At 43.5% G+C, this 26621-nt stretch overlaps 1 protein-coding gene across 7 annotated transcripts in view; it reads right to left on the bottom strand.

The window, feature by feature from the left end:
* ATP6V0A1 (ATPase H+ transporting V0 subunit a1) overlaps window positions 1-23557 on the bottom strand; it is a 30645-nt gene extending 7088 nt beyond the window's left edge. Inside the window, exons 1-22 of one of the 7 annotated variants that reach the window (XM_068660567.1) lie at window positions 23438-23557; window positions 23103-23235; window positions 22829-22907; window positions 22407-22504; window positions 21794-21922; window positions 17034-17137; window positions 16099-16225; window positions 14703-14785; window positions 13937-14030; window positions 12398-12610; window positions 11599-11749; window positions 11254-11393; window positions 10335-10492; window positions 9790-9880; window positions 8825-8943; window positions 8293-8509; window positions 7561-7668; window positions 6761-6835; window positions 4227-4334; window positions 3573-3590; window positions 1599-1716; window positions 979-1150 (exon numbers count right to left, since the gene is read on the bottom strand). In XM_068660567.1, the coding sequence (XP_068516668.1) occupies window positions 979-1150; window positions 1599-1716; window positions 3573-3590; window positions 4227-4334; window positions 6761-6835; window positions 7561-7668; window positions 8293-8509; window positions 8825-8943; window positions 9790-9880; window positions 10335-10492; window positions 11254-11393; window positions 11599-11749; window positions 12398-12610; window positions 13937-14030; window positions 14703-14785; window positions 16099-16225; window positions 17034-17137; window positions 21794-21922; window positions 22407-22504; window positions 22829-22907; window positions 23103-23219 (2519 nt within the window). In that variant the 5' untranslated portion in view covers window positions 23220-23235; window positions 23438-23557. The remainder of the gene's footprint in view (window positions 1-978; window positions 1151-1598; window positions 1717-3572; window positions 3591-4226; window positions 4335-6760; window positions 6836-7560; window positions 7669-8292; window positions 8510-8824; window positions 8944-9789; window positions 9881-10334; window positions 10493-11253; window positions 11394-11598; window positions 11750-12397; window positions 12611-13936; window positions 14031-14702; window positions 14786-16098; window positions 16226-17033; window positions 17138-21793; window positions 21923-22406; window positions 22505-22828; window positions 22908-23102; window positions 23236-23437) is intronic. The other 6 variants (XM_068660569.1, XM_068660568.1, XM_068660570.1 and 3 more) reach the window with 6 other exon arrangements.
* Window positions 23558-26621: the final 3064 nt, after the last annotated feature.

Here is a 26621-nt window from a genome sequence, read left to right as displayed (position 1 = left end):
CAACAGCAGTAAGAAATATTCCTCGTACTCCACGGCACCCCAAAAGGCAGACAGACAAAGCTGCCCTGTGTTCTATCTAAGGTCTCAGGAAGATGAGCAAAGTCACATGCACCACGCCAAGCTACAGCTACAATACCACGTGCACACAACAGTTCACGGCCGAGAGATTTTAAAGACAACTTAGAGCTCAATTTGAGCTGATCTTTGAGCTTGTAGTCCTAGATTTTGCTTCCCTGTAAGTCAGCAAAATACACTAAAGAAAAGTCTATTTAGAACAGATTACCACATTAAAAAGATCTATTAGTAGTGATATTTACAGGGTAGCATCCCTTTGCAGATAACTGCAGCCCAGATGCACTGATTTGTTATTTTACTGCCTGTCACTTCACACATCCTATTCAAACAGTCCAATGGCACAAAACTTTCCTCATGGAGCAGACCAGATGTGAAGGGAACTGCAATCAGCAGCTATCGCAGCACATCAAGGAAAACAAACACTGGGACCAAGCGACAGAGCAAAGGACAGAACAAAAAATCCTACTGAAAGCCAAAAGCACACTCATCCACTGAGCACAACCTTCCAATCCCATTGCTCACAAAGCTTCACTCTGATTTATTTTTAATTGTAGATCAGTTATTCCCCATAATTTCTAAGTTTATGCATACAATCAGGAAAGAAGTGTATTACTACAAATGAGAGTGAAAATCCCTGGTCCTATTAAAGGCTTTCTGCTGCCAGAGCACATCTGCTATAGGGCGATTAGATGTTTAGATAAGATCCATGGTACTCTAGCACTTCTGAACACTACTGATCTCAACTCAGTCTTATCCACTATTAGCCTCATTTTATAGCTTTAGTTTTACTGTGTAACAGCCAGCTCAATCTGCTGTAAGATGGTATTTTTCCAGGTAGTCCAGGTGACATCAATTTCCTTACCACAAAGAGCTCTGTGGTTTCTGAGCATTCCTGTAACTCACCAGTGCAAGCGAAGAGCATGGAGAAAAGCAGACAGGCCCTCCATGACCAGGAGAATCGCTACCGTCAAGGTAGCAAAAGCAGCAAATATGAAGAAGAGGCCGAAGCTTCCACCCAGACTCCTCACACTGAGGCCAACGTGGATCACCATGGTCCAGAGCACCTCCGAGAGCTCTGTCAGGAGAAGGGAGAGGAGAGGACTTTCAGAGCATTCAACAAGGTCACGGTTTATTTATATAGCAAAAAAATGAAGTCAAGCAAATTCCCATCATGACAAGGTGGGAAAATTCAGAGGAACAACCGTTTTTGCAGGCAAGTAAACCAGGATGTTGCCCCCAGCTGTTGCAAGCAGTGCAGGGCAGACTACCTGCACAGCTGATTTTTGCTTTATTCAGGGTTTTAATTTCCATCCATCCCTGACAACTTCTAGCAGAGTGCTATGCAAGCAGATATTGGTGTTTAGACTTGATCCTCACCATCTAACACACACACAGCTCTGTCCTAAAGCAGCAGTGCTTGACACTGCCAGAGAGAGCTCTGGGGAAGCTGCTTGCATTCCTGTCTTTGGTCCAGGTTGCTTGTGACACTGATCCAAGCTTCTGCTCCAGAAAAGAGTACTCACGTGCATGGGCTAAGCTGAGAGCCCAGAGCCTCAAGTAGGACGCGGTGTTTGAGATGCACCCCAAGCAATACTCAATGGTGTGGATTGCCTGGTACACCACCGTGTCGGCAAAGTCGAACTGCAAAGCAAACACAGAAAATTACCAAAGCTGCAAGAATTGGAAGCATGAGAGAGTGGCTGGCTGGGGAAAATGAGCACACTACCTGGTGCTATTACCAAGGACAGCGTGTTTGAAGTTAGACACTGATACTGTCTTCTCCTGGTTTAGCATGTCAGTTTTATAAATTAAAAATGAATTCTCTTGTCTTAGTAGGTTTTGCAGAGTAATAGCTCACTGCTTGAATATTATTGCTTTCGTGCTCTATCATATGAAAGCAAGACACTGTAAATTCAGCCATGGACTTTGCCAGGAAAAGACTGTTCAGCAACAATATGGTATTCATATGAATTCACTGGTAAACTGCACGGACTTCTACAAAAAAGGAGACAGGATTCCAAGTCGATACTGTGCATGTACCTTTGCTACAGGATCAACAAAAGCATTTTACAAGATGGGAACTTTCCCTCTTTGAAAGCAAAAAGAGGGCACAAAACAGTCTAGAAAAAGTCATGTGTGCACAATTCTTTGGCAAAGTCTTTTTTTTTTTTTAAATAATAAATAAAGAACTCAAGAAAATCTGCCATGAAGGGCAGTTTTTTTACTGTGCAGCTTGGGAAAGCATTCCCTACATTCTGGATTTAATCCATGCTTCAAAAACTGCTCATATTTAAGTTAAGTCAACGTGATACTTTAAAGACATCGAGTGACTAGTGTTCTAGGCATGCAGAGCAAGCTATTTATATTCTTATTTCTCCCTTGGTACATCCAGAGCAATAAATACTTCAAACAACGAAGTTAAATTAGCTGTCAAAAGCCTAATTTCTTCTCCACAGAACGTGAACTGCGAAGTTCTTTAATAAAGACTGCCCTAGCAAACAGTACCACCTCCCAGCACAGATGGCATGTCAGCGTGCAATAAGTGGAACGTGACAAATATTTAAACAATGACAATTTACAGCCACATGCAACTGCTGGAGTCACCGCTATGGAGAGAGTCTCCACTATGCTAAGGAGCAGAAGAATCAGCAGGATTGCTTTGGCAGGGTATTGGTAGTTCTACACATTTTTCACAGGGTTACTGATATACAGAGTTAACAGTACAGCAGCGTGGTGATCCCCTCCACCCCACCAATTCCACACGGACCCAGACATAATAGGACCACTTTCCACATAACAGAACCACTTTTAGCGTAATTTATGACCTCATTGTTGCAAAGCTACTCTAATTTCATGGCATTTATGCTTTTATTTTGTAAAATAAATAAATAAGCGGTTACCTGATAGCCTGAAACCTACAATCAATTCAGCATGAGAGTTCCTAAAAACCACTTCTTTAATACTCATTCTTGTTACAAGTGTTTATGAATGAGCAGTTTCTCAAAACAGAGCCTCTCTTCTACAGCAAGGTCCTGGCTGGGTAAGTTGTTGAGCTGTACGAAACCAGACTGCTTTTGCTGTATTTACTCACTGGCAACAACTGTTATCATCCTTAAAATTAAAGTCAGTTTGGGAAAAAATATTTCAAGATGGTGTTTGTTGCAGTGCAGAGTTACCAACGACATAACATAAGGCAAACGAGACTTAAACTTTAGAAGCAAAATCTTTTCCGTTTCAGACCTCTGGCTCAGCGGCTTTTCAGGTCAACTAAGAGAAGATCTGCAGACAGGGGATAAGACACAAGCTAAATAGATGACGTAATTAAAGGTCTGTTAATGGGTATGACGTTGCATGAAGAATTAAAAATGACCTGTAATACGTAAACAGCTAGATCTTTTGGAAGATGCCATGACATAACATGTTTAATTCGGTGTGTGGTTTACGCCAATGGGAAACATTCCAGATACACATGAATGCAAAGCTGGCTGTAGTCTTACCACCTCATCCTCTGTAGGCTTGAAAACACAAGTTTACATTTAGTGAGGTGTCTCAATCACATTAATCACGAGCACATTCAATAATTCCCTCCTAAGCATGACCCAGCAAAGCAGTTACACACTACATGCACTATGGAAGCAAGGTAACGCTGGAGAACTGTTAAGAGGAGTCAAAAAACTCCCAAATTAAGAGACTGTCTCCTTTTTCTCCTCTATCAGAAGTAAGGCAAAGCAGCTAAAGTAACCCCCACCAGTCAAAAGGAACATAAACTATTGCAGAAACACAGCCCTTGGCCTTTGGCTAACTGGAGCAGCAAGCAGCACAAATGCACTGCACTTCAGCCAGAGACAAGCTGAATATACCATCTGGGAGCACTCTGCAGCTCTGTGTAGCCTCTAAGATGATGGTTCCTTGTAAGGAGGACAAACAAAGCCACTTTTCCCTTTATCTGCAAATTATGCTGCCTTTTTTTTTTTTTCCAGAACTCCTGGGAATGACCAAAAGATGGTCTGTGGTACTTTACTGCTATGAAAACACTTTACTGAAAATGTTGCTATTTAAACAGCTTGGAAATCAGTAAATGTAGTCCAAAAAGCTAGCACATTCTGCTACCAAGTTCATTGACCTCAGACAGAGGCTGGCCAGGTTCTTACCTCTTCCCCCTCCTCAGAGTGGGTAGATAGCTGGTCATGTTGAATGATCTCAGCATCCTCCTCAGTTGGTCCATTGCCCACCCGGATCCCACCAAAGTTGTGTGTCCCCTAATACATGCAGAAAAAGAAAGAACAAAGCGTTGTTGGTGCTTTATTACAAGAGTGGGTGCTTCTTACGACTCCAAGTGCAGCAGCAGTAGCTCACAGAAGAAGACAAGACATTAAGGCCCGGGTTAAACCAGCTGTACAATTCTGTTTCCCAGCTTGGATGGGAAAGATGCTGATTCCTGCTAGGGTTGGGGGACAAAAAAAAGTCTTCCTGCATGAATATTTGATACATTTCTCTAAAGTAATTGCAATCCCAATAAAAGCCACATCTCTCACAAGAACATTTGCTATAACTGATGTGCAACAGACCAACGTTTTGCCCAGCAGCTGTTGAACAAGCACTCAGAAGGACTGAAGCACCACTGCTGGAAGTGAAACAAGTCGCACAGTGGCACCTCAGAGCAGGACTGACTGACACAGATCTGTGCACACACACACTCGCTCCCCACCAGTGCCAGGCATCCCGACACACGTGGGAAATCAGACGTTCCCTTACTTGGAAATTCGGTGTTGTGCAAGCAGTTCCTTTTATAGGCATTGGTTCTGACACTCAGCGTCTGACGCTCATAAATCTACTGCTCTCTGAATAGGAAAGAATAATCCACAAAGCAAGTTGAAACTTTCCTCTGATAGGATCACTTGATGACTGCACTCCTTGCACAGTTACAGCAGGCTTCCTCCTCCATGCTGTCTCACCACCACCAAGAAAGGACGCAGAGAACTGTTCAACATCTGACAGTGACCTCGAGCAGAGCTTTGATGTGTTGTAAATGCGTATTAGACAATGAAGGCCTAACTTGCAGATCTCTAGTTTTGGATTTCTCTTCAGCAAGCAGCTACGGGCACTGTACAGCAGGATTTCTACTTCCTTCCAGATGTTCCAAAGACAGAAAATGCTCGTGTCTGATCTGAGGGACTGTACACGAAGACCTCTGAGCCTGGCCCACCTAAAGAGGTGGACTGAAATGCCACAAATGGAAATAAAAGCCCTGCGTTCAGCTTTCGGACTGTACCGGGGTCATTTGTAACACAGAATGTAAACAGGCTAACTAGCAACATTAATACTTCAGAAGTTTAGGGATGACAACACAAACCGAGGAGGCTTAAGATTCCGTGGCTTTCACAGCTCATCGCTCTGGCATACATGTACGAGCAGAACAGTCTCAGTGTTCTTTCAACCAATTTGTTCTTAGAAGCCTACTTTTACTTTATGCCAGATTATAAATTTGCTAAAACTACCAGACACAAATTAAAGATTTTGTCAAGTTGTTTCCAAAGACAAATTAGGTAGCTGTTTTTGCTTTGAAAATAGAAATAAGATTAAAAAAGTTAGAATACATAAGACAATGCTTTGAGTTTTCAGCATTGAAACACTAAGTTACTGTTGAATAGTATCAGCACTCCATTTCTGCACTCCTAGCCTGGAAGAATTTGTACTTTTGCAGCTTTTCCCTCACACCCAACTTGCATCTGTTCTCTGTAGAGTCCAAACTAAACACAGCTCCAACCATTTCCTTTATACTCCAGCCACACCTCACCCAGAGATCTTCACTCACAGCTTCTTTTACTAAGAGGCACTCAGTATGTGGGATGGATTATGCACAAAAAAATCTATTGTTATTTCTGACGTTTCTGTGAGGCTACTGAAAATTTCATGATTGAAACATAGGCCAACAGCTACGAAGTTATCCTCAAAGCATCTTTAGCACGTAAAGCACACAATTTGTTTCACTGTTCATTTGATTTAAGCTTCTTAGTTAGGCAGCATTCATAACTAAAACCAATTTGGAATATGCAGTACAGAGAAAGAGACAGAAGTTCTAGGAGCTGCTGTAATCTTCATTCCACCAGAAAGCTTTCACATGGAAGGGCTGGCTACAGGTTTGGACACAAATAAGCAGAAATAACTGCTTATTTCTGCTTAACCATTTTATGGTAGTTTTCAAGTCCAAGTGTCTACAAGGGCACAGATGTTAAAAATCCAGTAAGTACTGGTATGAACTTGCTGGGAGGCCATCACATAAACACGATGTTTGGGAACACACAATGCAAACAAAAACGCTTCACTGAGAAGAATCCTAATCTAGCTTAAACAAATATGCAAGAAAAGGAAAAAAGGGGAACTTAACCTGGGGGGATGTGGTAGCAAGGTATTCTTGTGCTGCTCTGCAGGTTTTGAGTTCAGCAGCACTCCTGCAAAGCGTCTCTGCATTCTGTGCATATGGAACTATTGTCCACCAGCCTGGGAGTTCTTCCAGAATGTATCAGTTATGCTGAACTTTGCTCTTTCCAAGACAAAGTGTCCAAGACAAAGTGTCTTTCACCCTAAAGGTGCAGTTGTCATTCACTTATGAAATTCAGATACATTCCATGCTCTCTTGATAATTAGATATAAATCCATCACGTGATTTTTTAAATCCACTCACTGTTGCAGCCGCTGCTGCCTCTAGTGCCTGCTCGTTCGGGACTGTGCTGACTTGGGCCTCCACGGGCTGCCCTTCCTGATAGTGAATGGAAGAAAAGAAAGGGAGGAGGAAGAAAACAAAAAGAGAAAGGGAGACGAATGGAGGGGACATGGGAGGATGAAAGATGGTCAGAGAAGGGAGAGGGAGTGTCTTTAACTGAACTGATCTTTGACTCACTTAACATCCTAAAAGCTGTCTGCCATACATGCAGGGAAAATTTTCAAGTATCCCCAGTGCACATGTGCCAGGTCCCTGCACTTTATATAAAGATACTTTACAGCACAGGTGGAAACCTACGGAGTACCCCAGGAGATAACCTCTCATGTAAAAGTGAAAAAAACAGTTCTGCAATCACTGTTACTTTTAACCATCCAAACTGCTTTAAGAAATATGGCCATTTAGGTTGTCAGCCATGAAGTTTACTTTGTTTTTAAACTGTCATCCTAGCAAAAGCACAGAAATGCATCCAGCAACCAATAAAACTGTTCCCAAACCAGCTGACAATGCTCAAAGCAGTCATACTGCTTTTGTCATTACCAACAGGTAGGGTTTTTAAAAGTTGACTTGATGCTGGATCCAGATCTGCTAAGCAGGCAGGCAATACCTCATCTGCAGTAAAACCCAGCGGCCTCTCTGACTAGGAATATGCAAAGAGGCTTTACAGGTCACAGGGCAGCATGAACTCATGTATCCAGGTGGAGAACAAAGCTTTTCAACCGTAATAAGTTCTCATATTGAAAATATACAAGGTAGTCACCCACCAAGTGCTTTCTCCTTAAATACTGATGGCGAAGGACCAGAGGTTTGGCTACCAGCATCCAGGGCACGCACAGTAACGCCACCACCACGAGGAAACACTGGAGCCCTTGCTGTAACAGAAACAAGTCTCAGATGATTTAGTGGCAGTCCACACTCAAAAAAAAAAAAAAAAACAAACCTTTCAAGAGGTCTCACATGACACTGAACGACTGAATTCCCAGAGCATGTGGATGCTTCACACGCTCTCTCTCCCCCCCAGGAACAGCAACATGAGCTGTACTTGATAACTGACTCCAACTTGCCTGACTGTACACGTGCTGTGTACACTGATAGTGGTTTAGATTCGGGAAAAAGACAAAGGATTCTGCAGGGAATGACAACTTGGCAGCTATCCGAGTGCTGTGGGGAAATCGCATTAGCACCTTAGCTAAGCTTCAAGGCACTGCACTGCAGATGCAGGGCAATATTTCTAATGACTCTTCACTATTAATCTGGATCCAAATATGCTGGGGGCACAGCTGACTTATGTTCATTCAGTTATAAATTCTCTGCAAAGGAATTATTCCTTCTTTCTTCAAGATTACATAGTGTCAGGCTTTGGAAATGATGCTACATTTCTTCTCTCTCAGAGAGAAACTGTTTAATGCCTGATTTTACAATTAGTATAAGGTTATATTAGAAAGATTAATATAATGAATCATCCATGATCTTACTATTCTAGCAAGAGCACGCACCTGCCCTTTGTAAAGCATCTTGTTACTGGTATCGCCATAGGAGAACAGAAACATATTGATAAAATGTATTAAAAGGCTTGGTGCATCCTTTGATGTGTGAGCATCGTAGGCTGTCCATTTGTAGAAAATGAGAATAACAAGGTATCCAAACAGTGAGGACATGAAAATAATTTCTGGAATAAATCCAAGGTATATGTTCAGTGGCTTCTTAAAATATCTACAGAAAAAAAAGAAAAAAAGGAGAGTTTGAAATTATATTTAGTTCACATTAGGCATGTGTAGGGCAAAAAACTTTTTAAGAGAAAGGGAAAAGCACCTCTGGAACAAAACTGCAGAGGCTACACACTTCTATAATAGTTAGGACTTCACACAGTTAGCTACTTAGCGTGCATGGTGATATGTACACAGAAATAACTGTATTATGCCTTTCAGTTAAAGTCTGATAGACTCCTGCATCTTAAACAGATACACACATTATACCCGGAGAAGTTTTCCTCCCTCCCCCATCAAGAAAGCAGAACAAAGCACTTACATGTGGTTGAGAAGACTCAGTGTGACACCAAAGAGCATGTGGATAATGCCAAGAATCACAGACATTTTCATCTTAAATGAATTGAGGAAGGCCAGCTTATTGGTGGCAATATTCCAGATCTGTGAAAAAACACCATTAAGTCAGCCAAGCACTGAGTAAAAGGAAAACAGAGAAGAATGAAAGTGTTCTCTCTAAGCTAAACAGTATTAGCCATCCAGAAAGTATCAGGCTCTAAGGGCAAGGTTCTATTTGTTTGGTTTTTAACAAAGATGTTTGTCATGCAGATACCTATTCAGGAAACAAGCAGACAATCTTCCTGATAAGAGCACTTAAAGCAACTGATCCCACTATCAGAGCAGGAATCAAGCCTTGCTTATTTTTATGGTAGGCAAAAGTTGCAGGAAAAGAGTACAGAGGCTATTACCTTGACAGAAAAAAAAAATGTTTATCCATTTCAATGAGCAATTAGACATTCTAACTGCTCATTAGAGCAGTTAGACAAGTTCTGCTTTTCTGCACTTCCTCTTTGATGTGGAACACACAATATTTTTGTCAAATATTCTAAGTAATAGAAGCAGCGCTATTGATATAAGCAGCTACAAAATGTCAGGATTACTCAGAAACTTACATTTCCAAGACTGATTGGAAAGACAGATAACTAACTTTTTCCGAAGTGGAAAAAAAGAAAAAGTAATTTCGTAAAATGATTTCTATGTCTCATGCCAGATTTGATTAAAAAGCTGTAGGTTAGAAAGGATGAGAAAGAAGCCTTTTGTGGCCCCAAGTCTTTCTATCCTCCATTTAGCGCCTCTTAGGAACATTTTCATCATTCAGGACTGTTTCCAGCACTGATAAGGAATGCTAATGGAATGGCTGGGAGGGGGAAATCTTTCACAGTGAACTGGACATTTTTCTGTTTACACAAGATGTTCATAAAGGACAGCATAGGAAGGAAGGGCTCTTACTGGGTCAATGCCAAAGGGATACGGACCACCAAACACCCCTGGAATAGCAGGGTTCAGCTGAAGCAGAGGAGTAGTCTCCAGCAGAGCATCTCTGTTTGGGTATAAGTAGATTATATAAACATTAGCACAAGCAATGCTGACCTCTTTTTAAAAGTAATAGCATTCTTCCCTTGTGAGAGCAAGAAATAGCTCAGATTGAGAGAACTTTAAGGTTCCCATGAGGCCCTAGAGATTTGCCAAATGAGTAATAAATCTGTCTCCTGACCTGTTATTCAGTGCCACAAGGAAAAAAGATTCAGGGGACAGGAATCTTGCCTGAATCTAGTGAATCTATGAGAAGAGCACTGTTAAAGTGCTTCTGTATTAATTCTCTGAAAACAAGCTGGTTTGAAACTTGTTGGGCATTACATTTACACCCTCTCTTTCAATTCTACTCGAGCCTGAGATCAGAATTTTTTGCTTTACTGACATGGGAGGATGATGGATAACGTCACCTACTTGACACTATCACTTGTTAGTTATGTAATTACCAACTATTTACTCACGACCAATTGCCTTTTGTGAACATCGGCCGAACGCTCCATGATGAGCCGAACATATTAAGAGACTTGGAGAAGCAGTCATTATAGATGAGGCCCGTGTAAGTGGAGAACAGCCCCATCAGTAGAATGATGTATCGGCCGCTAAAAACAGTGTTGAACATCTGACATAAAAAAAGAGAAAAGAAGGTCCATGAGAACAAGGGAAGTCTCTCATACGGACAAAGCAGTAACATCAGTCAGTTGCAGAACAAGCAACACTGGCCATATGGACTGAAACCCCAGTCTTTATTCCCACGTGGCGGGGATTAAGGGTGCAAGAGGTAACGCTGCAAGAACAGAACCCAAACAAGGGATAAGTTGGTGGTGTGACTGCATGTAAAGAATCTGGAATTAGCTGAAGAGGATAAATTGCACTCCACCCAGTGATGCAACCCCCCAGCTGGCAGCATTGCTTTGGAACTAAGCAGTGCTGACCCCATTCCAGCTTTCTCCATGCTCTGTCAATGCACCTGCACTCTGGTTTGCTTCCTGTCAGCCTAAGCCTAGACCAGTAAAAGGAAGAATCGTGGAGATACACGTGCTTGGGTGCACATAGACACCAGGAATTTTCCAGTGACTGAATCCCTTTATAACCCAACCAGGTTCTGGGGTGATCCATTTACAACTACTTAGCTGTCCAGCTGCACTTGATAAACAATTTCCTTTAAACATCTGAAAGGAATAATTTACTCCAATCATCTGAAAGGAAAATCACAGGATGATGCTACTCTGTCGTCCATAGACTTTTCAGTCTGCTTGTGTGCTTCGCAAATTTCAAATGCAAGGAGTAACAGGTATTTTCAATTGAAGAGGGGGAAGACGCAAGTAAATCAAGTTGCAACTCTGCTTTAGATGCAAAGCCAAGCATGCCCCGTCTCTTTACCTCATTGTCACTTTTCTGTGACAGAATACGACTTTCCCTGAACACCATCCAGACAGCAATCAGAGTCATCAGGATTCCATGGCCAAAATCTCCAAACATCACAGCAAACAGAAACGGGAAGGTAATGATTGTGTACGGTGCTGTAGGAGAAAAATGACACTCCTAATGCACTGCATCTGAGAAAGCCCAGCCTTACTACAGTACAATTTACATGCAATACAATTCCCAGGGATGTTCCCTGCTTCTGACCGGAGTTAAGTTCACCAATAGAAATTTTCACACAGGACAGTCAACATTGAGAAACGCTACAACTAAAAGAAGTTACATTTGTAAGTATGGATTTACCTGGATTTATTTCCCGATAAGTTCCAATGCCATAAGCATCAACAATGTTTTGAAAGCCACAAGTAAACTTGTTAGTTTTGTTGTATGTTGGTGGGGTCTGATTAGTTTGCATCCTATTTAAAATGGATGGGACAGTGGATCCACTGTGCTCCTGTTTTTAAAAAAATAAAAAATCAGGACTAGAAAACATCCTCAGAGTAAGGGAGGACAGAGTAAAACATTACTTTCTTGTTAGTATTTGTTAAACTGCAAGCTTGCATTTTTATAGCCCGCTTGTGTAATGAAGAAGTATACTTGAGCAGCTGAAGAAGGCTGCCAAGACTCCTCTGCTCTCCACTTCATATTTCAGGAGGAGAAACACTTTTAGTATGGAGGAGCATTTTATTTCATTATTTTCTAAAACAGCAAATGAAAAGACACCTGACTTTTCATTATCTACCTGAGCAGAAGGCAAGCTTGCTAATGTCCTGAATAGCTCCCTTCAGGAAGCTGCACTGTATATAAAAACAGCAGGACTACAATGCACAGTTATGTTAACCAAACAGCTCCAACACAGAAAAACACCTGATCACAGCATTTTCCTGAACTTCAAGGCTTACACAACGTATTTATAAGGTACACAGCATTATAGCTATAAGCCATGACTCCTGCATGTTAAATAAGCTGTGCACTGTGAGGACTGACTCAAACAGCCCAAAGGGATGGTTTCCAGAAAAATCAATTAATCCATGTTGCGCTTGCTGACAGTTGATAGTTTGCTTGAACAGAAGCAGATAGGAGCAGTGCAGCAGATACTCACAGTGCCTCTCCTGAGAGCAAACTGGATAGAATCGAGGTCAGCAACAGGACACCAGACTTCAGCAATCAAGCACTTCTGTGTCACATCGATATTGCACAGGTTCAGGGTATGGTAGATGGCCTTCATCTTGCGTACTTTGATGAACCAGACACGGATATTTTTAGCAGCTGCCTGCAGAACCCTTTGGCGATGATCCTCTGTTTGGTTCAGCACCTTTCATAGAGAAGTGGGACAAAAACGAGACAAGATCAGTAGTCAAAACCCGCAGCACACAGAAGTGCAGTGAAGTAGGGCTTACCCACCAGAGGACGGATGTCTGAGCCCTGACCCCCATCCCACGCACAAGACTGCCACATGTCTGCAGTGTATGCTTTACTCTCCATATTAGTTATGTTCTGCTAAAAGATTTTAGGGCTTCCTTCCAGGTATAGCCTTTGAATACTTTCCTCCTCCAACTCCAAGTCAGTGGTTACTTCAAACAATGAACTCTTTTGTGATCACAAAAATTTTTTCCTCCACCCAGGTTAAAAGAGCAGAGAAGAGTTCTACAAGTGAGGTGTACGCTGCCTTAAGAAAACAGAAAAACACTACAACAGACTTTAAAAAAAATGGAAAGGAGAAAGTGTTTTCTACTAAGGGTGTTTTCCAACTGGAACAAGTCTAACTCAGGCCAAGTCAGACTCCCAGCCTGGAAAGTCTGATACTCAAGGGAAAGTGAGGACATGGGGCACAGCTATCACATGCAGCTTTGCATTCTGACAGTCAAATTGCTTCTGCATTCTTTAGAATTACGAAACAGCTGCACCACACAACTTCCAGCTTGAGAGAGGTTCTGTATAAGATAAGGTGGTCAAATTAATTTCTTCTTCTAGCTCCTGAACTTGTTCCTTATTTTCATCTTGGATCCCTTACATTTTTCTGCATTATGACATACTGCCTTTCTTCCTTGAAGCAAGCATCAAATATTTCAGAGCTGGCACCCAGTAGTTTTTTGTGCTCATTGCTTTTTATCAACATTCAGGCACAAGAGCTTAGTTTCAAGGCAGAAGCTCTTCAGGACAACACAACATGAAAATATGAAGACAGGCAGGAAAAATAGCTAAGTTAAAATTATTTCCAAGTTGAGATAACAATACTAAGTCTGAATTTATTTTAACTAAGTTCTTGCAGATGAAACAGACAATTACACAAACATATTTTCAGAATTGGAAGCACGGTATCTTCTTACACATGAATATTCTTCTCTGCTCCCTGGCACACAGCTCTATATTAACACTGTTTTTACATGTATATAATTAACTACTCAGCCCTCTGGAAAGTTCAAACCACCTCACCACCCTAAGTGCTGAAAAACAAAACAGCAGAACAGAAAGCCTCCGAACACCTTTCATGCACTGCTGAGCTGTTGGTCTCAAGCTAGCCTCCGCTGAAAATATGGTGACCTAATAGGGCCAACATTTCTCCTCTTTTAATAGGATCCACAGAGTAATCCAAATACCAATTAACAAACAAAAAAGCATTGACCCGATTTTGTTTTACCATCTGAAGATCATCAATTCTGGTATTGACACCAGAAGCCATTTCCTTCCGCTCCTGTGGTGTTTCTGGACACGGGTAGAGGGAGGCACGGAATCTGAAATACATGCAAGTCTCCTTAGTAACAAATATGGAAGGAATAAACCAGTCAGGGAGACAGATGGCTGAGACTGAACACAGAAATAAAGCAAGAAGCACCTTTAAAGCAGTTTCTGTTCAGCAAACCTGCCAAGCAGTTTCAGTTGCTAAATCAAATGGGTGCAGAAGTTTGTTTAAGGCCAAAACAGAAGCTAAATGTTTAGAAAAAAATGAAGCAGAAGAAATTCCTCTGTTCCCTGCACTGACGGCACTTCAAAGGCACTGTTGTGCAGCTGATTAGCCATCCCAGGTCAGGGTGCTGTTATCACGCCAATGCAGCAGCTGCTAGACGTAGTTATTGTTGGTCTCCCCCATGACAATACTGCCTGCTGACATCCCGACAGGTCTGAATTCAACATTTACTTTGCTGTTTAAGGTATTCTCAAACAAAAAGCAGTCACCTATGTTGAGCATTATAGGCTTAGGGAGTAGCCAGTTTGACTGTAAAACATGATTCACCTGGTTACTGGAGGATTTATTTGCTGTCAAACTACAGTCATCATGAAACTAGTAGCTGAAAACTACGGACATTAAGCTACTTCAGTGTATTTCAAATGCTCAAGTGAGTTCCTTTACAGGTACTGTACACAGGGAGATGCCTAGCTGTAAGACTTTCAAGTAACTTGCATACCCTTCACATATCTTCTTGACTCTGTTCTTTAACTGGTCACCTTGGAAAAAGATGATGAACACAGACTTGTGCACATAATCCCCCTAGAAAAGAAGAAAGGGTGTGCTGTAATAGCCCAGCTGTCTGCAGAAATCAGCATTACAGCAAATTACAACAGAGTTCTACTTTCTCTTTGCTGAAGCCTGTACAGATAGGGTTCATATTTGCATAGCAAGTCAAGAATGCACCTTTACACTCAGCCACAAGAGAAGCACTTTCCTTAGACACGGTATAGGACACTAATGCTGGACTCATGTTTACTGAACTAAAATTCTAGATGATCCTAATACCTATTCTATGGCAAACAATAGACATGAAAATCTGAAAAAAATTGTCATAAGAACAGAGATGCAATGAAATATATATCTCATCACTAACTGAAGGCAGCCCGCCTACAGAATCAAGCAAAAAGCTGAAGAGTGAATTAAAGTACGATGGAATTTAGCAACTTTGATTCTCAGGGGAGGCCAACAGCACATTCTTTGTACAGCTGTTTTCATGCTGGTAGCTAGTTCCCCTTTCCTGCATTTGTTGATAAGTTATTGTTCTACCTTACTTAGGAAACCTTACCATAATGTTTCAAGAATAATTACATTAGGTGTAACCTCAGTTTAAGGAAGTGTTGCACAATAAGAACAAAGTGTCTCCATGCTGACAGATAATTCAACAGGTCAACTACCAGTGGCTGGTGGGACAAGAGAACAAGTCAGCCTTCTGAGAAAGCAGCAGTCACTGCCTTACAACATGGCTATTTTTTTGTTCCAGTGCAGCTTACATACAGCCCTTCTTTTCACACGTTAAGATCAGCAGTTCCAAAAACTTGGGCATTGTCCACTGACTCGAGCAAAGAGGACATCGTACGTAAAACCAGGCCCAATCACAACATTTACTGCTTATATTCATAATAAAGCCAAAAATTCTCAAGTGGACATTTAGATTTCTGGGTAACAAATTAAGAAAAAGTGAAAGATTCAAACTCATACTAAGTGAGCTACTGGTGTCACACTGATGTCCACAGAAGCCTCTCTTTCAAGGAGGTTTAACTCTTATTCAGAACTGCACGAAGGAGTTGTGTTTGCACATTTTTTGCCAGAGAAGCAGCTATGCCCTGCTGCAGTCCAAATTCAGAGTTGTATTTCCCCTTTTGACAGCATCCGTTACCCATCTCACTTTTTTTAAAAAAAGAGCAGAAAAATATTGGCCTTTAGAGCCTCAGGCGCTGCACACTGGTACTGTGAAGAGATGCAACTCCAGTGTTTGCCTGCATGGAGCTCATGGAAGGATACAGGCTTAGATCTATACAGCAGATCCTTTCATGAATCGGAGACTTGCTGCTGTAAATGATGGTTTCCTTTACCGTTACAGGATCCTCCAGGGGGTTTTCAATCTCTGCCTGACGCAGGAACACGTTCCCTCGGCACACTCGCCACAGCATGCGCTCAAACATGGGGATTCGCTCGCGGTTGATCACACCAGCCACAAACCTGCAGAGGAGACAGTACGAGCGTGAGCTCTGCACCTACAAGAATACACAGCCCAGCACCCAAAGCACTGACACCAGCTGGAGTTTAGCATCAGGTTGAAAACAACAAAAACCTTGCTTTGAAATGAGTTCCTTACACAAAATGAAAACTTCTCTACATACACAGAGATAAAACTACAACAAAAACAATGGCACTATACCAAAAGCTAAGACTTTTAACAGAAAATTGTCTACCAAAAAAAAAAGGAGAAGAAAAACGTATTTAGACATACAGTTTCTATACCTGCTACTGTTTGTTTCAACAGGCTCATGGTACGTTACACACCAAGCATTTAGCAGTCAAGGCTACCACTGACTATGGTCTAGGCAGATGCTTCAGGAGACCTCACTGACTCAAATGCCTACATCCAGACAAAGAATTACACACATATGGATACAGCCTGGAAGCAGTTAGTACAGAAGATACAGAACTATACAGATTTTTCAGAGCATTAGGTGCTCACAGTTACTGGTTTCAACAAAGTTGAGAGAGCTCGGTGTCTGAAAAAGCAAACAGAACAGATTTATAAAGAATAAACTAGTACATTTTTTGTGTCTATAGAGAAACGTGCAAAGCACAAATGGGAACTGGAAAGTTGATGCGCATGGGACAAGAATGGAAACCAACAGCTAGATTTAGATCAGCTTTGAGCTGCTTCAAGTGCCAGTTCTGCAACAATCGTGCTCAAATCACCACGGACTCCATATAAATGATAAACATAAGCCAGCAACCCTAACGCAAGACAGACAAAAGCACAAACTGCCATTACCCAAGCCGTAGCGGGGCACCTCTTCCCATCTCGCTTGGCTCCAGGAGTGAAGAGGATTCCTCCAACAGGTCTGGATCCGCCATCTGCTGATGATGCAATTCAGCCTGAATTCACAAATCAATTAATATCTAATGAAACTAGTTAGTGGCATGCAGGGAACGAGGAACCAGGAGATAGTTGGGGGAGACAAGAAAAGAAAAAAAAAGAAAGAACATAAAACAGCGGAAAGAGGAACCAGATGATAGAAAAGACAGCAAGAATCACACAAGGAGGAAAAAAACAAGAGGGAAAGTGGAATGGCTCAAAGCTCCCACATAAGAATAGCCCAAAGTTTGCTGCAACAGAACAGAGGGGCTGTGGGATATATAAGTCTGAAGAAAGGCAGAATTCCAATAAATTTATCCAGTTTTAAATACAAGTGATGTTCCCAAGAACCATTTTTAACAGCACAAAACTGTGACACACCTTACTCATATCTTCCCCTAGATCTTAAACGGAAAATAAAGTGAAAGCAGAGGCTGATTCACTCTTGCCCTAGTTGTGCATTTTCTGCATATTAATAAAGATGCAGAAGGCATTTCTAAGAGGTGCCTGTGAAATTACACATACAAAATACTCTGGTGCACAGACAGAAGAGTGCTGTGCAGGTTAAGTCTTCCACAGACAGTTTAACTGACCTTATAACTTCACAAGATTGTAACCCTACAACCTAGCTCTGTGAGACCTGCACATCCTCTACATCAGGCTTCCACCATACTTCACAGACAAAGCAATACCTTACTCCTCTTAGAATTAGGTGACAACGGTTTGATTAATTCCATGTTACTTTGCTACATCAGCATGGATACGGTCAGAATAAGCAACAAAATCCAGAAGGAATGGATATAAAATCTCTTCACTGACTGTAAAAAAAGCTCTCCCTCCAGGAAAACCACAGTACTTCCAGCTTAAGGGCACACTTGCTGCTTAAATCCATTTATTCTGCATTTATTCTCCTATTCACTGTTTATTCTTGCCAGTTGCATACGATGTATTGCTTAAGGCTGTCTGACAAGGTTACTTAATTTCTGACTAGCTAGGCATTAAAACATGAAGCAGCGTATACAGTCCTTTACTGCAGCTGATTTGCAGACTGAAATTCTTGGGAATACAGCTTGTAAGCATCAGCAATTTGAGTCAGGAAGGATGCTCAAGTGACATCCTCTTGGGCACCATCCTCAAACTTCATTCACAACCCAGTGTCAGTTATTTCTACCTCTGCAGCTTATATAATGAAACAAAGAAATTGACAGAGCTCTTTAGCACAAGCAAAGGGCCAAATTCTACCCTCTGTGGTACACAGGAGGCCGTCCCTCACTGTGCTGTCGGGGAACTTGCTACAATACATTGGAAGGTAGAGTTTGACTGCACAACATGTAAAATGCATGCACGCAAGCAACGCAGCCTTGCAAAAGTAAATGGCAAGTGTAACAACTCAGCCATAATTTCTTTATTCTCACAATGGTTGCATGATATTTTTAGTGAGGAGCTCTGCACCATTTTACTTGCATGCCAAATAAAAGTGTTTCCTATAGGAAGGATTTTTATTTTTTTTTGCAAGGCTGACATAAAATCCAGCTCAATTTTTTTGTCCACACATTTGCTTTAGCTTATGGATGTTACAAAAATAAGGGGGGCCCTTAATTTACGTTGGAAAGACAACAAGTTCTGGTCCTTTCCACCTTAAGCCAACTTGTTGCAATATCAAGTGAACAAAATCAAAATTTTGTTTCACAGAGAACACAGCAAAACAAGTTTGGTACCCCAAAACAAAACATACACACCAAACACGCCAGTGATTATTTAAGATTCAAGATGTTGAAAAACAACAAGACCATTAAAGTTTTAAGAGGCTTGTATTGCATTTATCAGGAAGCAAGATTCTTTCTGATAATTTTTACGAAGCAAACGTTAGAGTAGTTGAAGCACAGCTTCTAATCATCACATTCTAGCATATAAAACATAAAAAGGTTAGCACATGAAAACTTTGGATCCACCTCACTTGAGAGAGTAGCTCTTACAAGTGTTTGATGGTACCTCTGACCCTCTTGGGGCTGTGTGTCCTTTGTTTGGGACACCATATAAAACAAGAAGCCCCACTCAGAGGAGTTGAAATTACAAAACACCTTAGAAAAAAATCTAGCTAGACTCATTTTACTAACAAAGAATTAATACAGAAAAATTATTTGTGTAAAAATAACAACAACAGCATGTTCTCTAAATTCATCTCTCAATCACTTTAATTTTATGATCACGCCCTTTCTAGAAAGGAAATGGCTTAGGAACATCAGCTCAGCTCTGGAAGGATATGTGCAGTGTTAGAAGATTTAATAGAAAAAAAAAAAGACTAAGGGAATGAAAGTGCTGTTCATTTACAATGCAGAAAGACAAGAAACTCTAGAAAATTTCTTTGAATAAGTATTTTCCCTAGTAGTTAGTATAACATCATAAAATTATTGTGAAGTTGTTTGTTGTCTTTTTTTTTTTTTTTTTTTGCAACATCAGGTTAGAAAAACGCAAGCATTCACACGTCAGTAATTAGAACATGCCCCTTTCATTATCAAATATTTTTTAAAACTGCTCATTGTTCACCCAAATCAGCACCTTAATCTCAAGGCCTGGAAAAAGTTTAATTTCCCTTGCTCTTGATTAAGGCTCTGCTCTGTGCTGGCCCCGGATTGCTCCCCATAGCACCATACAATTCAAGCCCCTTCCAGTCCACAGTCAGAACGAACACCGGTTTTCACAAGAACTAAAAAGGATTCATTTCACCATCTAAGCTATTAACCCAGAGCCCAGACAGAAATGACAGATGCAAAATAAACAGAAAAAAAGCAGATGGTGAGGAGAGTTAGAGGGAAGAAAGACAGGGGACTGCATGCCATTAACCATTACTTTTCCAGTCTTCTTTTACGCTCACACTCTAGGATGCTTATGGCAAAACTTTCAGAGAAATCTCTCCAGCTCTTACTGCTCTTCATAAGCAAAGACAAGAAGACTGAGAAAAGGAGCATAATCATCAACATGGTGCGTTGAAACAAGAAATGGCTACTGCGACTAGAATGGTCATAAAAAGAACTAAAGAATTTCACCCTCCCCCCCCCCCAGTGCAGGAACTCCAGGCAGCAGAGCAAATGCCAAATATAAAAGAGTGAGGAGTAAGCCATTTCTTGTGCAACTAACTACTATGAACAGCAAAATCTTAATTACAAGTTATTAAGGTCTTCAAGTGTTGAAGGTACTGTGCAGATGACAGCATGACAAAATGAAGCATTCAGTACTTCAGGGTAGGACTGTGCGAGGCTCACAAGTCCTGGGCTAGCCAGGATCCCTCAGGCAGAGCCGTTAGCTGCTTGCAGTGTGAAGTGAGACCTGGTTTTGACACTTATCTTCCACTGAACTTCACACACAAACTGTTCAGTTTGCTTTTACATATAGCAGCGTGTCATATTTATTATTACAGAGAACAGTTATCAAACAGGAGCAGAAATGCACCTAAACCTTCTCTGGCCCGTTCACTGAAGCCTGACACAAAGACTCCTTCTGGGGGTGCCCTGACATGGATTGTTTCAGTAGAAAATTAACTTTATCTTCCAATTTCGCATGTTCACACTGTACTTGAAGAAAAGCAGAAGGTTGCTCTCACCAGATAACAACACTTAATGAAGGAAGCGCACAGCACTAGCTGTACTTTATTTTAGTCAATATTCAGCCTGAACAGGCAAGCTAATTAGCTTTTTAATGTAGCTAGGTCATAGATTATCATGTTAATGCTGCTAGTCCAAAGAGACTCTCAGCAGCTTCTAAGTGGACATTCAACACTCGAAGATGAGTCTTTTTGTACTGAAACCAACCCCATGACCAATCAACTGATCATATCAGCAGTATCTATGTTAGCAGCAGCTAAGGCTTATGTTGGCACGGGAACAACCTTAATGCCTGAACAGGCAGCATCCTGTGCCAAAAAAAAGAACCGTTAGATAAACCGAAGATTGCAGGAGCCCAGCTCCACTTGACCACAACTTTTATAAATACTAGAAGCCATGTCCATTAAGAAGTCTTTGAGAAAATACTTGATTAGAGGAAACTGAACATGTGCTCAGCAAAAACCATACCCTTACCATTCCAAAAAACATACAAGAGCTCTTTGAGAAAACTCTCCAGACTCTGAAATATTTAACCTTTAAGATGAAGCATTAACTCTTCTCTCATTTGGACTTTATGCCACTGTATGGTGAATGACATCAGAGAAAGAAAGAGATACCAGCTTCCAGACTGGGTCTTATTTGACAGAACGCTGGCTATTTTAAGTGTTGTTTTCGCTCTTGTACTTACCTCTGAAAATTTTGGGGGTTTGATCAAAGACTCAACAAAATAAATAAATAAAACTCTTATCCAGTGAAGAAAGTGCTCACTGTAGCACAACATTTTGGGTCTGTTGATGTTCTCTAAGAACTACTAGTACCTTATTTATTGTCAACAGTTTTTAGTGAAACCATTGCTTAAGTTAAAAAAAAATGACATCATAAGTGGCAAACCATGGGCAGCTATGTGTACTGCATGAAAAACGGAAAATCATTTGAGAAGCTTTCATAAATAAAGCAGAAGAATGACCTTGCTGTCTGAAACAGCAACTGAAAATATATTTGAGAGTAACAATGGTAATTTGTGAGAGGAAAAACCTGCTACCCAAGTGCTAACCCCACTCCCGGTATTCTGACCTCATCAAAAAATTGCTGAGTTTTACGCAGTATAAATTTTAACTCTGTCAGCTCCAAGAAGTTTCTCTTCAGGGCTTCCTGGTTTGTGTTGATTTCTTTAAGCTCATTTTCAATTTTCTCAAAGTTTGCCTGCAAGATGGAGAAAAAAACAACACAATTATATAAATGCGTGCTGTTAACCCTATCAAAATAATTTACATGCAGTTTGCATACAAATAAAGACACTATCTAAACATTCTCTTCAGGCAACTTGAAACACTTCATTCTCAGCCACTCTATTTTAGACAGGACTTATATATTGATCTTCAAATCATTAGAAACCCTTAATGACTGCAACGCAGACCCAATACAAATCATGCAAGCCCAACAATTTTGGAGGAATTTCACCTGTTCAAGCGAGCCAAAATACAAGCTTTTGCTTCTAATCATATTTGGAAAAATTTGCAAGCAAAACAGTGCTTGTGAATCAAAATCAAACTGCTGTGAACCAGCACAGCTAGCATTCCGAGTGACCCCTGGGGACATCCATACCATGAAATTCACTCTGTATCTATCAGTGGAGCTAACGTCACCTATTATCAAACACTACTTGAGTCTTAATACACATTATTACCTCCAAGTCAATCATGTCACGTGGAAAAGGCACCTCTGGGTTTTCACCAGTGTCCATGATAGGAATATTTGCCTTTTTAATCTCCTTCTCAACGAACCCTGAAGAGATAGTACTGTTAATGTTAACTGAAGAGATACTTCAAAGTCAAATTCTCACCATGCTAACCCACACCTAGGCTGGTTAATAGCCACGTACCCTTTCACCTCCTATTCCAACATGATCTAATGCGGTTAGAGTTATCTTTTAACAAGGAAATGAATCCTTGGAAGCAGTCTGACGGGCTGCTGAGCAGAAGGAAGGCAGCCTTCACTCCTCTGCTCTGCACTTTGCCTTTTAACAGAGTGCTGCACGTTTAACCCGCGTTAATTTCTTCCTGTAAAAGCCCCAGAGTTACGGGCACATCAAAACCCAGCGACACGTACTCAGCTTGCGGTCCATTTCTTCGCACCTCCTGACTTCATTAACGAATTTACGTTGGAACACGTTCACGTCCGGGTTCAGCTGCCAAAACAGAGAGACATTTCCTCAGCGATACCCAAGCACAAAGGTGCCCACGAGGGGAGCAGCGCCAAGGGGAAGCCAAGGGGCATTGGGGGGGGTCCCCCGGGGCCTTTTTAAGGGCGGCACCGGGCCGGGGGGTGCCGGGGCCGCCCTTGAGTGGCTCCAGGAGGCTTCCCGGCGGCAGCAGCTACTCACGTCGCGGAACTGCACCTTCCCCAGCTCGCCCAGCTCGCTGACACAGCAGTAGGCGGCCTCGGACTGCAGGAAGAGCTGCGCCAGGGTCATCTCCTCGCTGCGGAACAGCTCCCCCATGGCGCCGCCGGGGTCCCTGAGGGGACAAACGGGGAGAAGGGAGGAGGGGGCGGGGGGGCTGACAGGCCGCAGGCAGCCCCCTCACAGAGCCGGTGGCGGCTGCGGGGGGCGAGCCCCGGCCCCGGTAAGATCCGGTAAGACCCGGTAGGCCCCGGTAAGGCCGGATAGGCCCCACTAGGCCCCGGTAAGGCCCGGTAGGCCCCTTTAGGCCCCGGTACCTGCCGCCGCCGCGGCCCCGCAGCTCCGCCACCAGCTGATCGACCGCGGCGCCCGCCCCTGACGTCACCGCGCACGTCTCCTAGCAACGACGCACGGCGCCGCTGCCGCAGCGGAAGTGACGACAAGGGGCTGGGGGGAAGGAGGGGCCTGGGGGCTGAGCACCCCCTCCTCAGAGCCCCCCCCTTAGGGCCCCCCCCTCCTCAGAAGCCCCCTTCTCAGATCCCCCCCCCGAAGATCCTCTCCCTCAGAGCTCCCCCCCCCCAATTTCCAGTCCTTCAGAGCCCCCCTCTCAGAGCCCCCTCCCTCAGAGCCCCCCCCCCCGAGGCCTCCCCCTCAGAGCCACCCCCAAAAATTCCCCCCTCCTCAGAGCCCCCCCTCAGAACCACCCCAGGGAGCCCTGTCCCCAGAGCTTCCCTCCCTCAGAGCCCCCCCCCAAAAATTCCAGACCCTCAGAGCCCCCCTCTCAGAACCTCCAGGGCCCCCCCCCCAGAGTCCCCCTGAGCCCCCCTCCCTCAGAGCCCCCCCAGAGGCCTCCTCCTCAGAGCCCCCCCCCGAACTCCCCCTCCTCAGAGCCCCCCCCCCCAGATTCTCCCTGCCCCAGAGACCCCTTGAGGCGCTCCCCCACATTCCCATCCCTCAGCCCCCCCCCCGCGACCCCCCATTGCCCTTCCAGCCCTTCCCACACACTCTGTGCTCTCTTCACGCACCCGTACCCAGCCCCTGCAGCCTCCCAGTCCGCCCAGTTGGGCTGCCCTGGAACAGGCGTTATTTAGCTGGAGTTACGGGGTCAAAAAAAAGGAGAAAAAGAGCAAAACCCAGAGCTCGTCTGAGCCAGATCCAGGTGCTGAAGGAGCACGTCCTGCTGGGCAGGGGGTTCCCTCCGGGAGCCTGGAGGCTGACCCGCGGGTTCCAGCCCTGTGACACAGAAACCCAGTGAAATGCCAGAGACCTTGCGGCCTGTCAGGGGTTTCCTACAGCAGGCGGTTACTGGAAACATGGTTCATGGGGAAGGAAGCCAGAAATCACAGACGAGTTTGTCTGAAGTTAAAATCCACCACGCTTCCATACACATTTTCTTCTTGGGAGGACAGAGAGGAATGGCTGGACATTTTCTTCTCTGTCCAGCCATTTCCTCTGCACTTAAGCTAAAGATACAAACTGGAGAATGTTTCATACAGAGCTCCACTGCGAGCTGTGGGTATTTCTTGTTCCTGCAGGGCCTGGGCAGCTGGGTCTTGCTATTTCTGCAGTCAGCGAGCTGAGCAGTTTCCTCTAGTCACAGGAACTTCCACAGGCTGCTGTGGAAGCAGATGCTGCGCTTTGCTTTCCTTTGTTGTCCTGCGTACATCTGGCAGCTCTGCTTTGAACCCGAGTTACTCTAATTTTTTTTAGGACTGTCTGTCCCCTGCCTATATAGAGTCCACAGTGGTGCCACGAAATTGCTGGGATGTTCGAATGATCTGAGATATTTCTGGGATATCTGAGCACCTGTGGCACAGCCTGGGCATGGAAGGTCCAAGGCTCAAACTGTGCCTGTGCAGTGAGAGCACCAAGACAGTGTTCGTGCTACAAGAGGTTGAGACATTTCGCTTGCCCTTTGCGATTGAGGCAGCGTGAGGCTCCGCAGGGAAGGCTGCAGTTTGCCACCTGTTGGCTCTTCCCGGTATGTCTCCGCTGCAGAAAATGGCTGAAATGAAATTAGGCTTAAGATAGAAAATTACTCATCGCGTTTCAGCGTGGGGTGTGCCTGCTGCCTGCTCAGGGAGCACAGAATGTGGCTCTTGGTGTGTTCCAGCGAGCATCAAGACCGAAACCAAATTCCTGCTCCGACCATTTCTCTTTCTCTGTCTAGATGGATGCGCTCGGTCTGGTGCTGGTGGTTTTATTCCCAGCTGGGGAAACTGAGGCACAGTGATTGCACCAAAGTCACACAGGGCAGAGCTGGGAAGGGAGCGGTGTGGTCCCGGCCTGCCCGTGGAACTTCCCAGCAGCCAGCTGTGGGAATCCACTCTGAAGAGAGATCCCCGGTGAGAAATAACACGCTCTGGCAGGGGGGGGGTGGTTTTTTACATGGAACTGACTCATCAGCACCAAACACTGGAAATAAACACTCAGGAAAAAAAGGTCCCTCCAGGAAAAAACAGGGTGTAGACAAGCAAGCTATTTTTAATGCGTGACATAATTCCATAGTGGAGGCAGCACAGTACAGCTTACTAAAACCCAGCCTAGATCAACGGCACAGTGTGGGTACAACGGCCTTAAAAAGCAAGCTGTCACACGACAGAGAGCACAGGGGCACGGAAAGTGCTGAGTGCAGCGAGCATTCCTCACGAAACAATGTCCCTATACATCTGGTTGTGCGTAGTGGGTTCCCCAGCTTGTATGCCAGGAATTGAGGACTCCTTCCAGCGCTGGTCGAGGGAGGCTGTGAGTCTGGAAAGGACAAAAATTGTCGGGCATTTGTTTTATTTGCCAGCCTGGGGCAAAAGGCAAGGGCGGGCTGGACCCCAACCCAAGGCAGGGGGGAAACTGCAGCCTTGCCAGTGTGCCCGCAGCCCTTCTGAGATCCCTTGGAGCCTGGGAGGGTTTCTGCTGCCTTGGGAGCAGCGATGTGATCCAACCCCGGGTCGCTCCCGAGACATGAGGTTTCCTTCTTCGTGATCCCGTGCTTGGTCTCAGTGGGTTGTGGACACCAGGAGCTCCTCCCGAGCGTCTCCTTGCCCTGTTGTCCCCAGGCAATGCTGGCCCCACCAGCTGTAAACTTCTGCCGTGTCAGAGTCTAGAACATACCTTGTGCCAGCCCCGAGGTTAAAAGTCAGTAAAATAAGGGTTATTCCTTCCCTTTGTTTTCCAAAGCGTTCCGTGCTCTATTAATTTATGAAATAAATAGATTGTTTTGTTTTGTTTTGTTTTGTTTTTGTTGGTTTGTTTGTTCAACCAATAAAGCCCTGTGTAGCACGATGTAGTTGAGCACTTACAGGTAAATTTTTGTATGGCATACGCTGAAACGTGCCCTGAATTTATGGCTAGTGACTAGATTTGTCGATATCTGAGGGTGGCAGAGCTGAGATCGCAGCTCTGAGGCAGGAGCGGCCAGCTGCTTCACTTCAGGAGTGAATTATTCTTACTCCTGTTGCGTTAAATCTGCTCGGAGTTGCGGTGCACTCTGCCTGCACTGGGGGC

This window comes from Anas acuta, chromosome 25 (assembly GCF_963932015.1).
Source record: "Anas acuta chromosome 25, bAnaAcu1.1, whole genome shotgun sequence".
Lineage (NCBI taxonomy): Eukaryota > Metazoa > Chordata > Aves > Anseriformes > Anatidae > Anas > Anas acuta.
The sequence above is the reverse complement of the archived record's forward strand: the minus strand, read 5'-3'. Positions and strand labels throughout refer to the sequence as shown.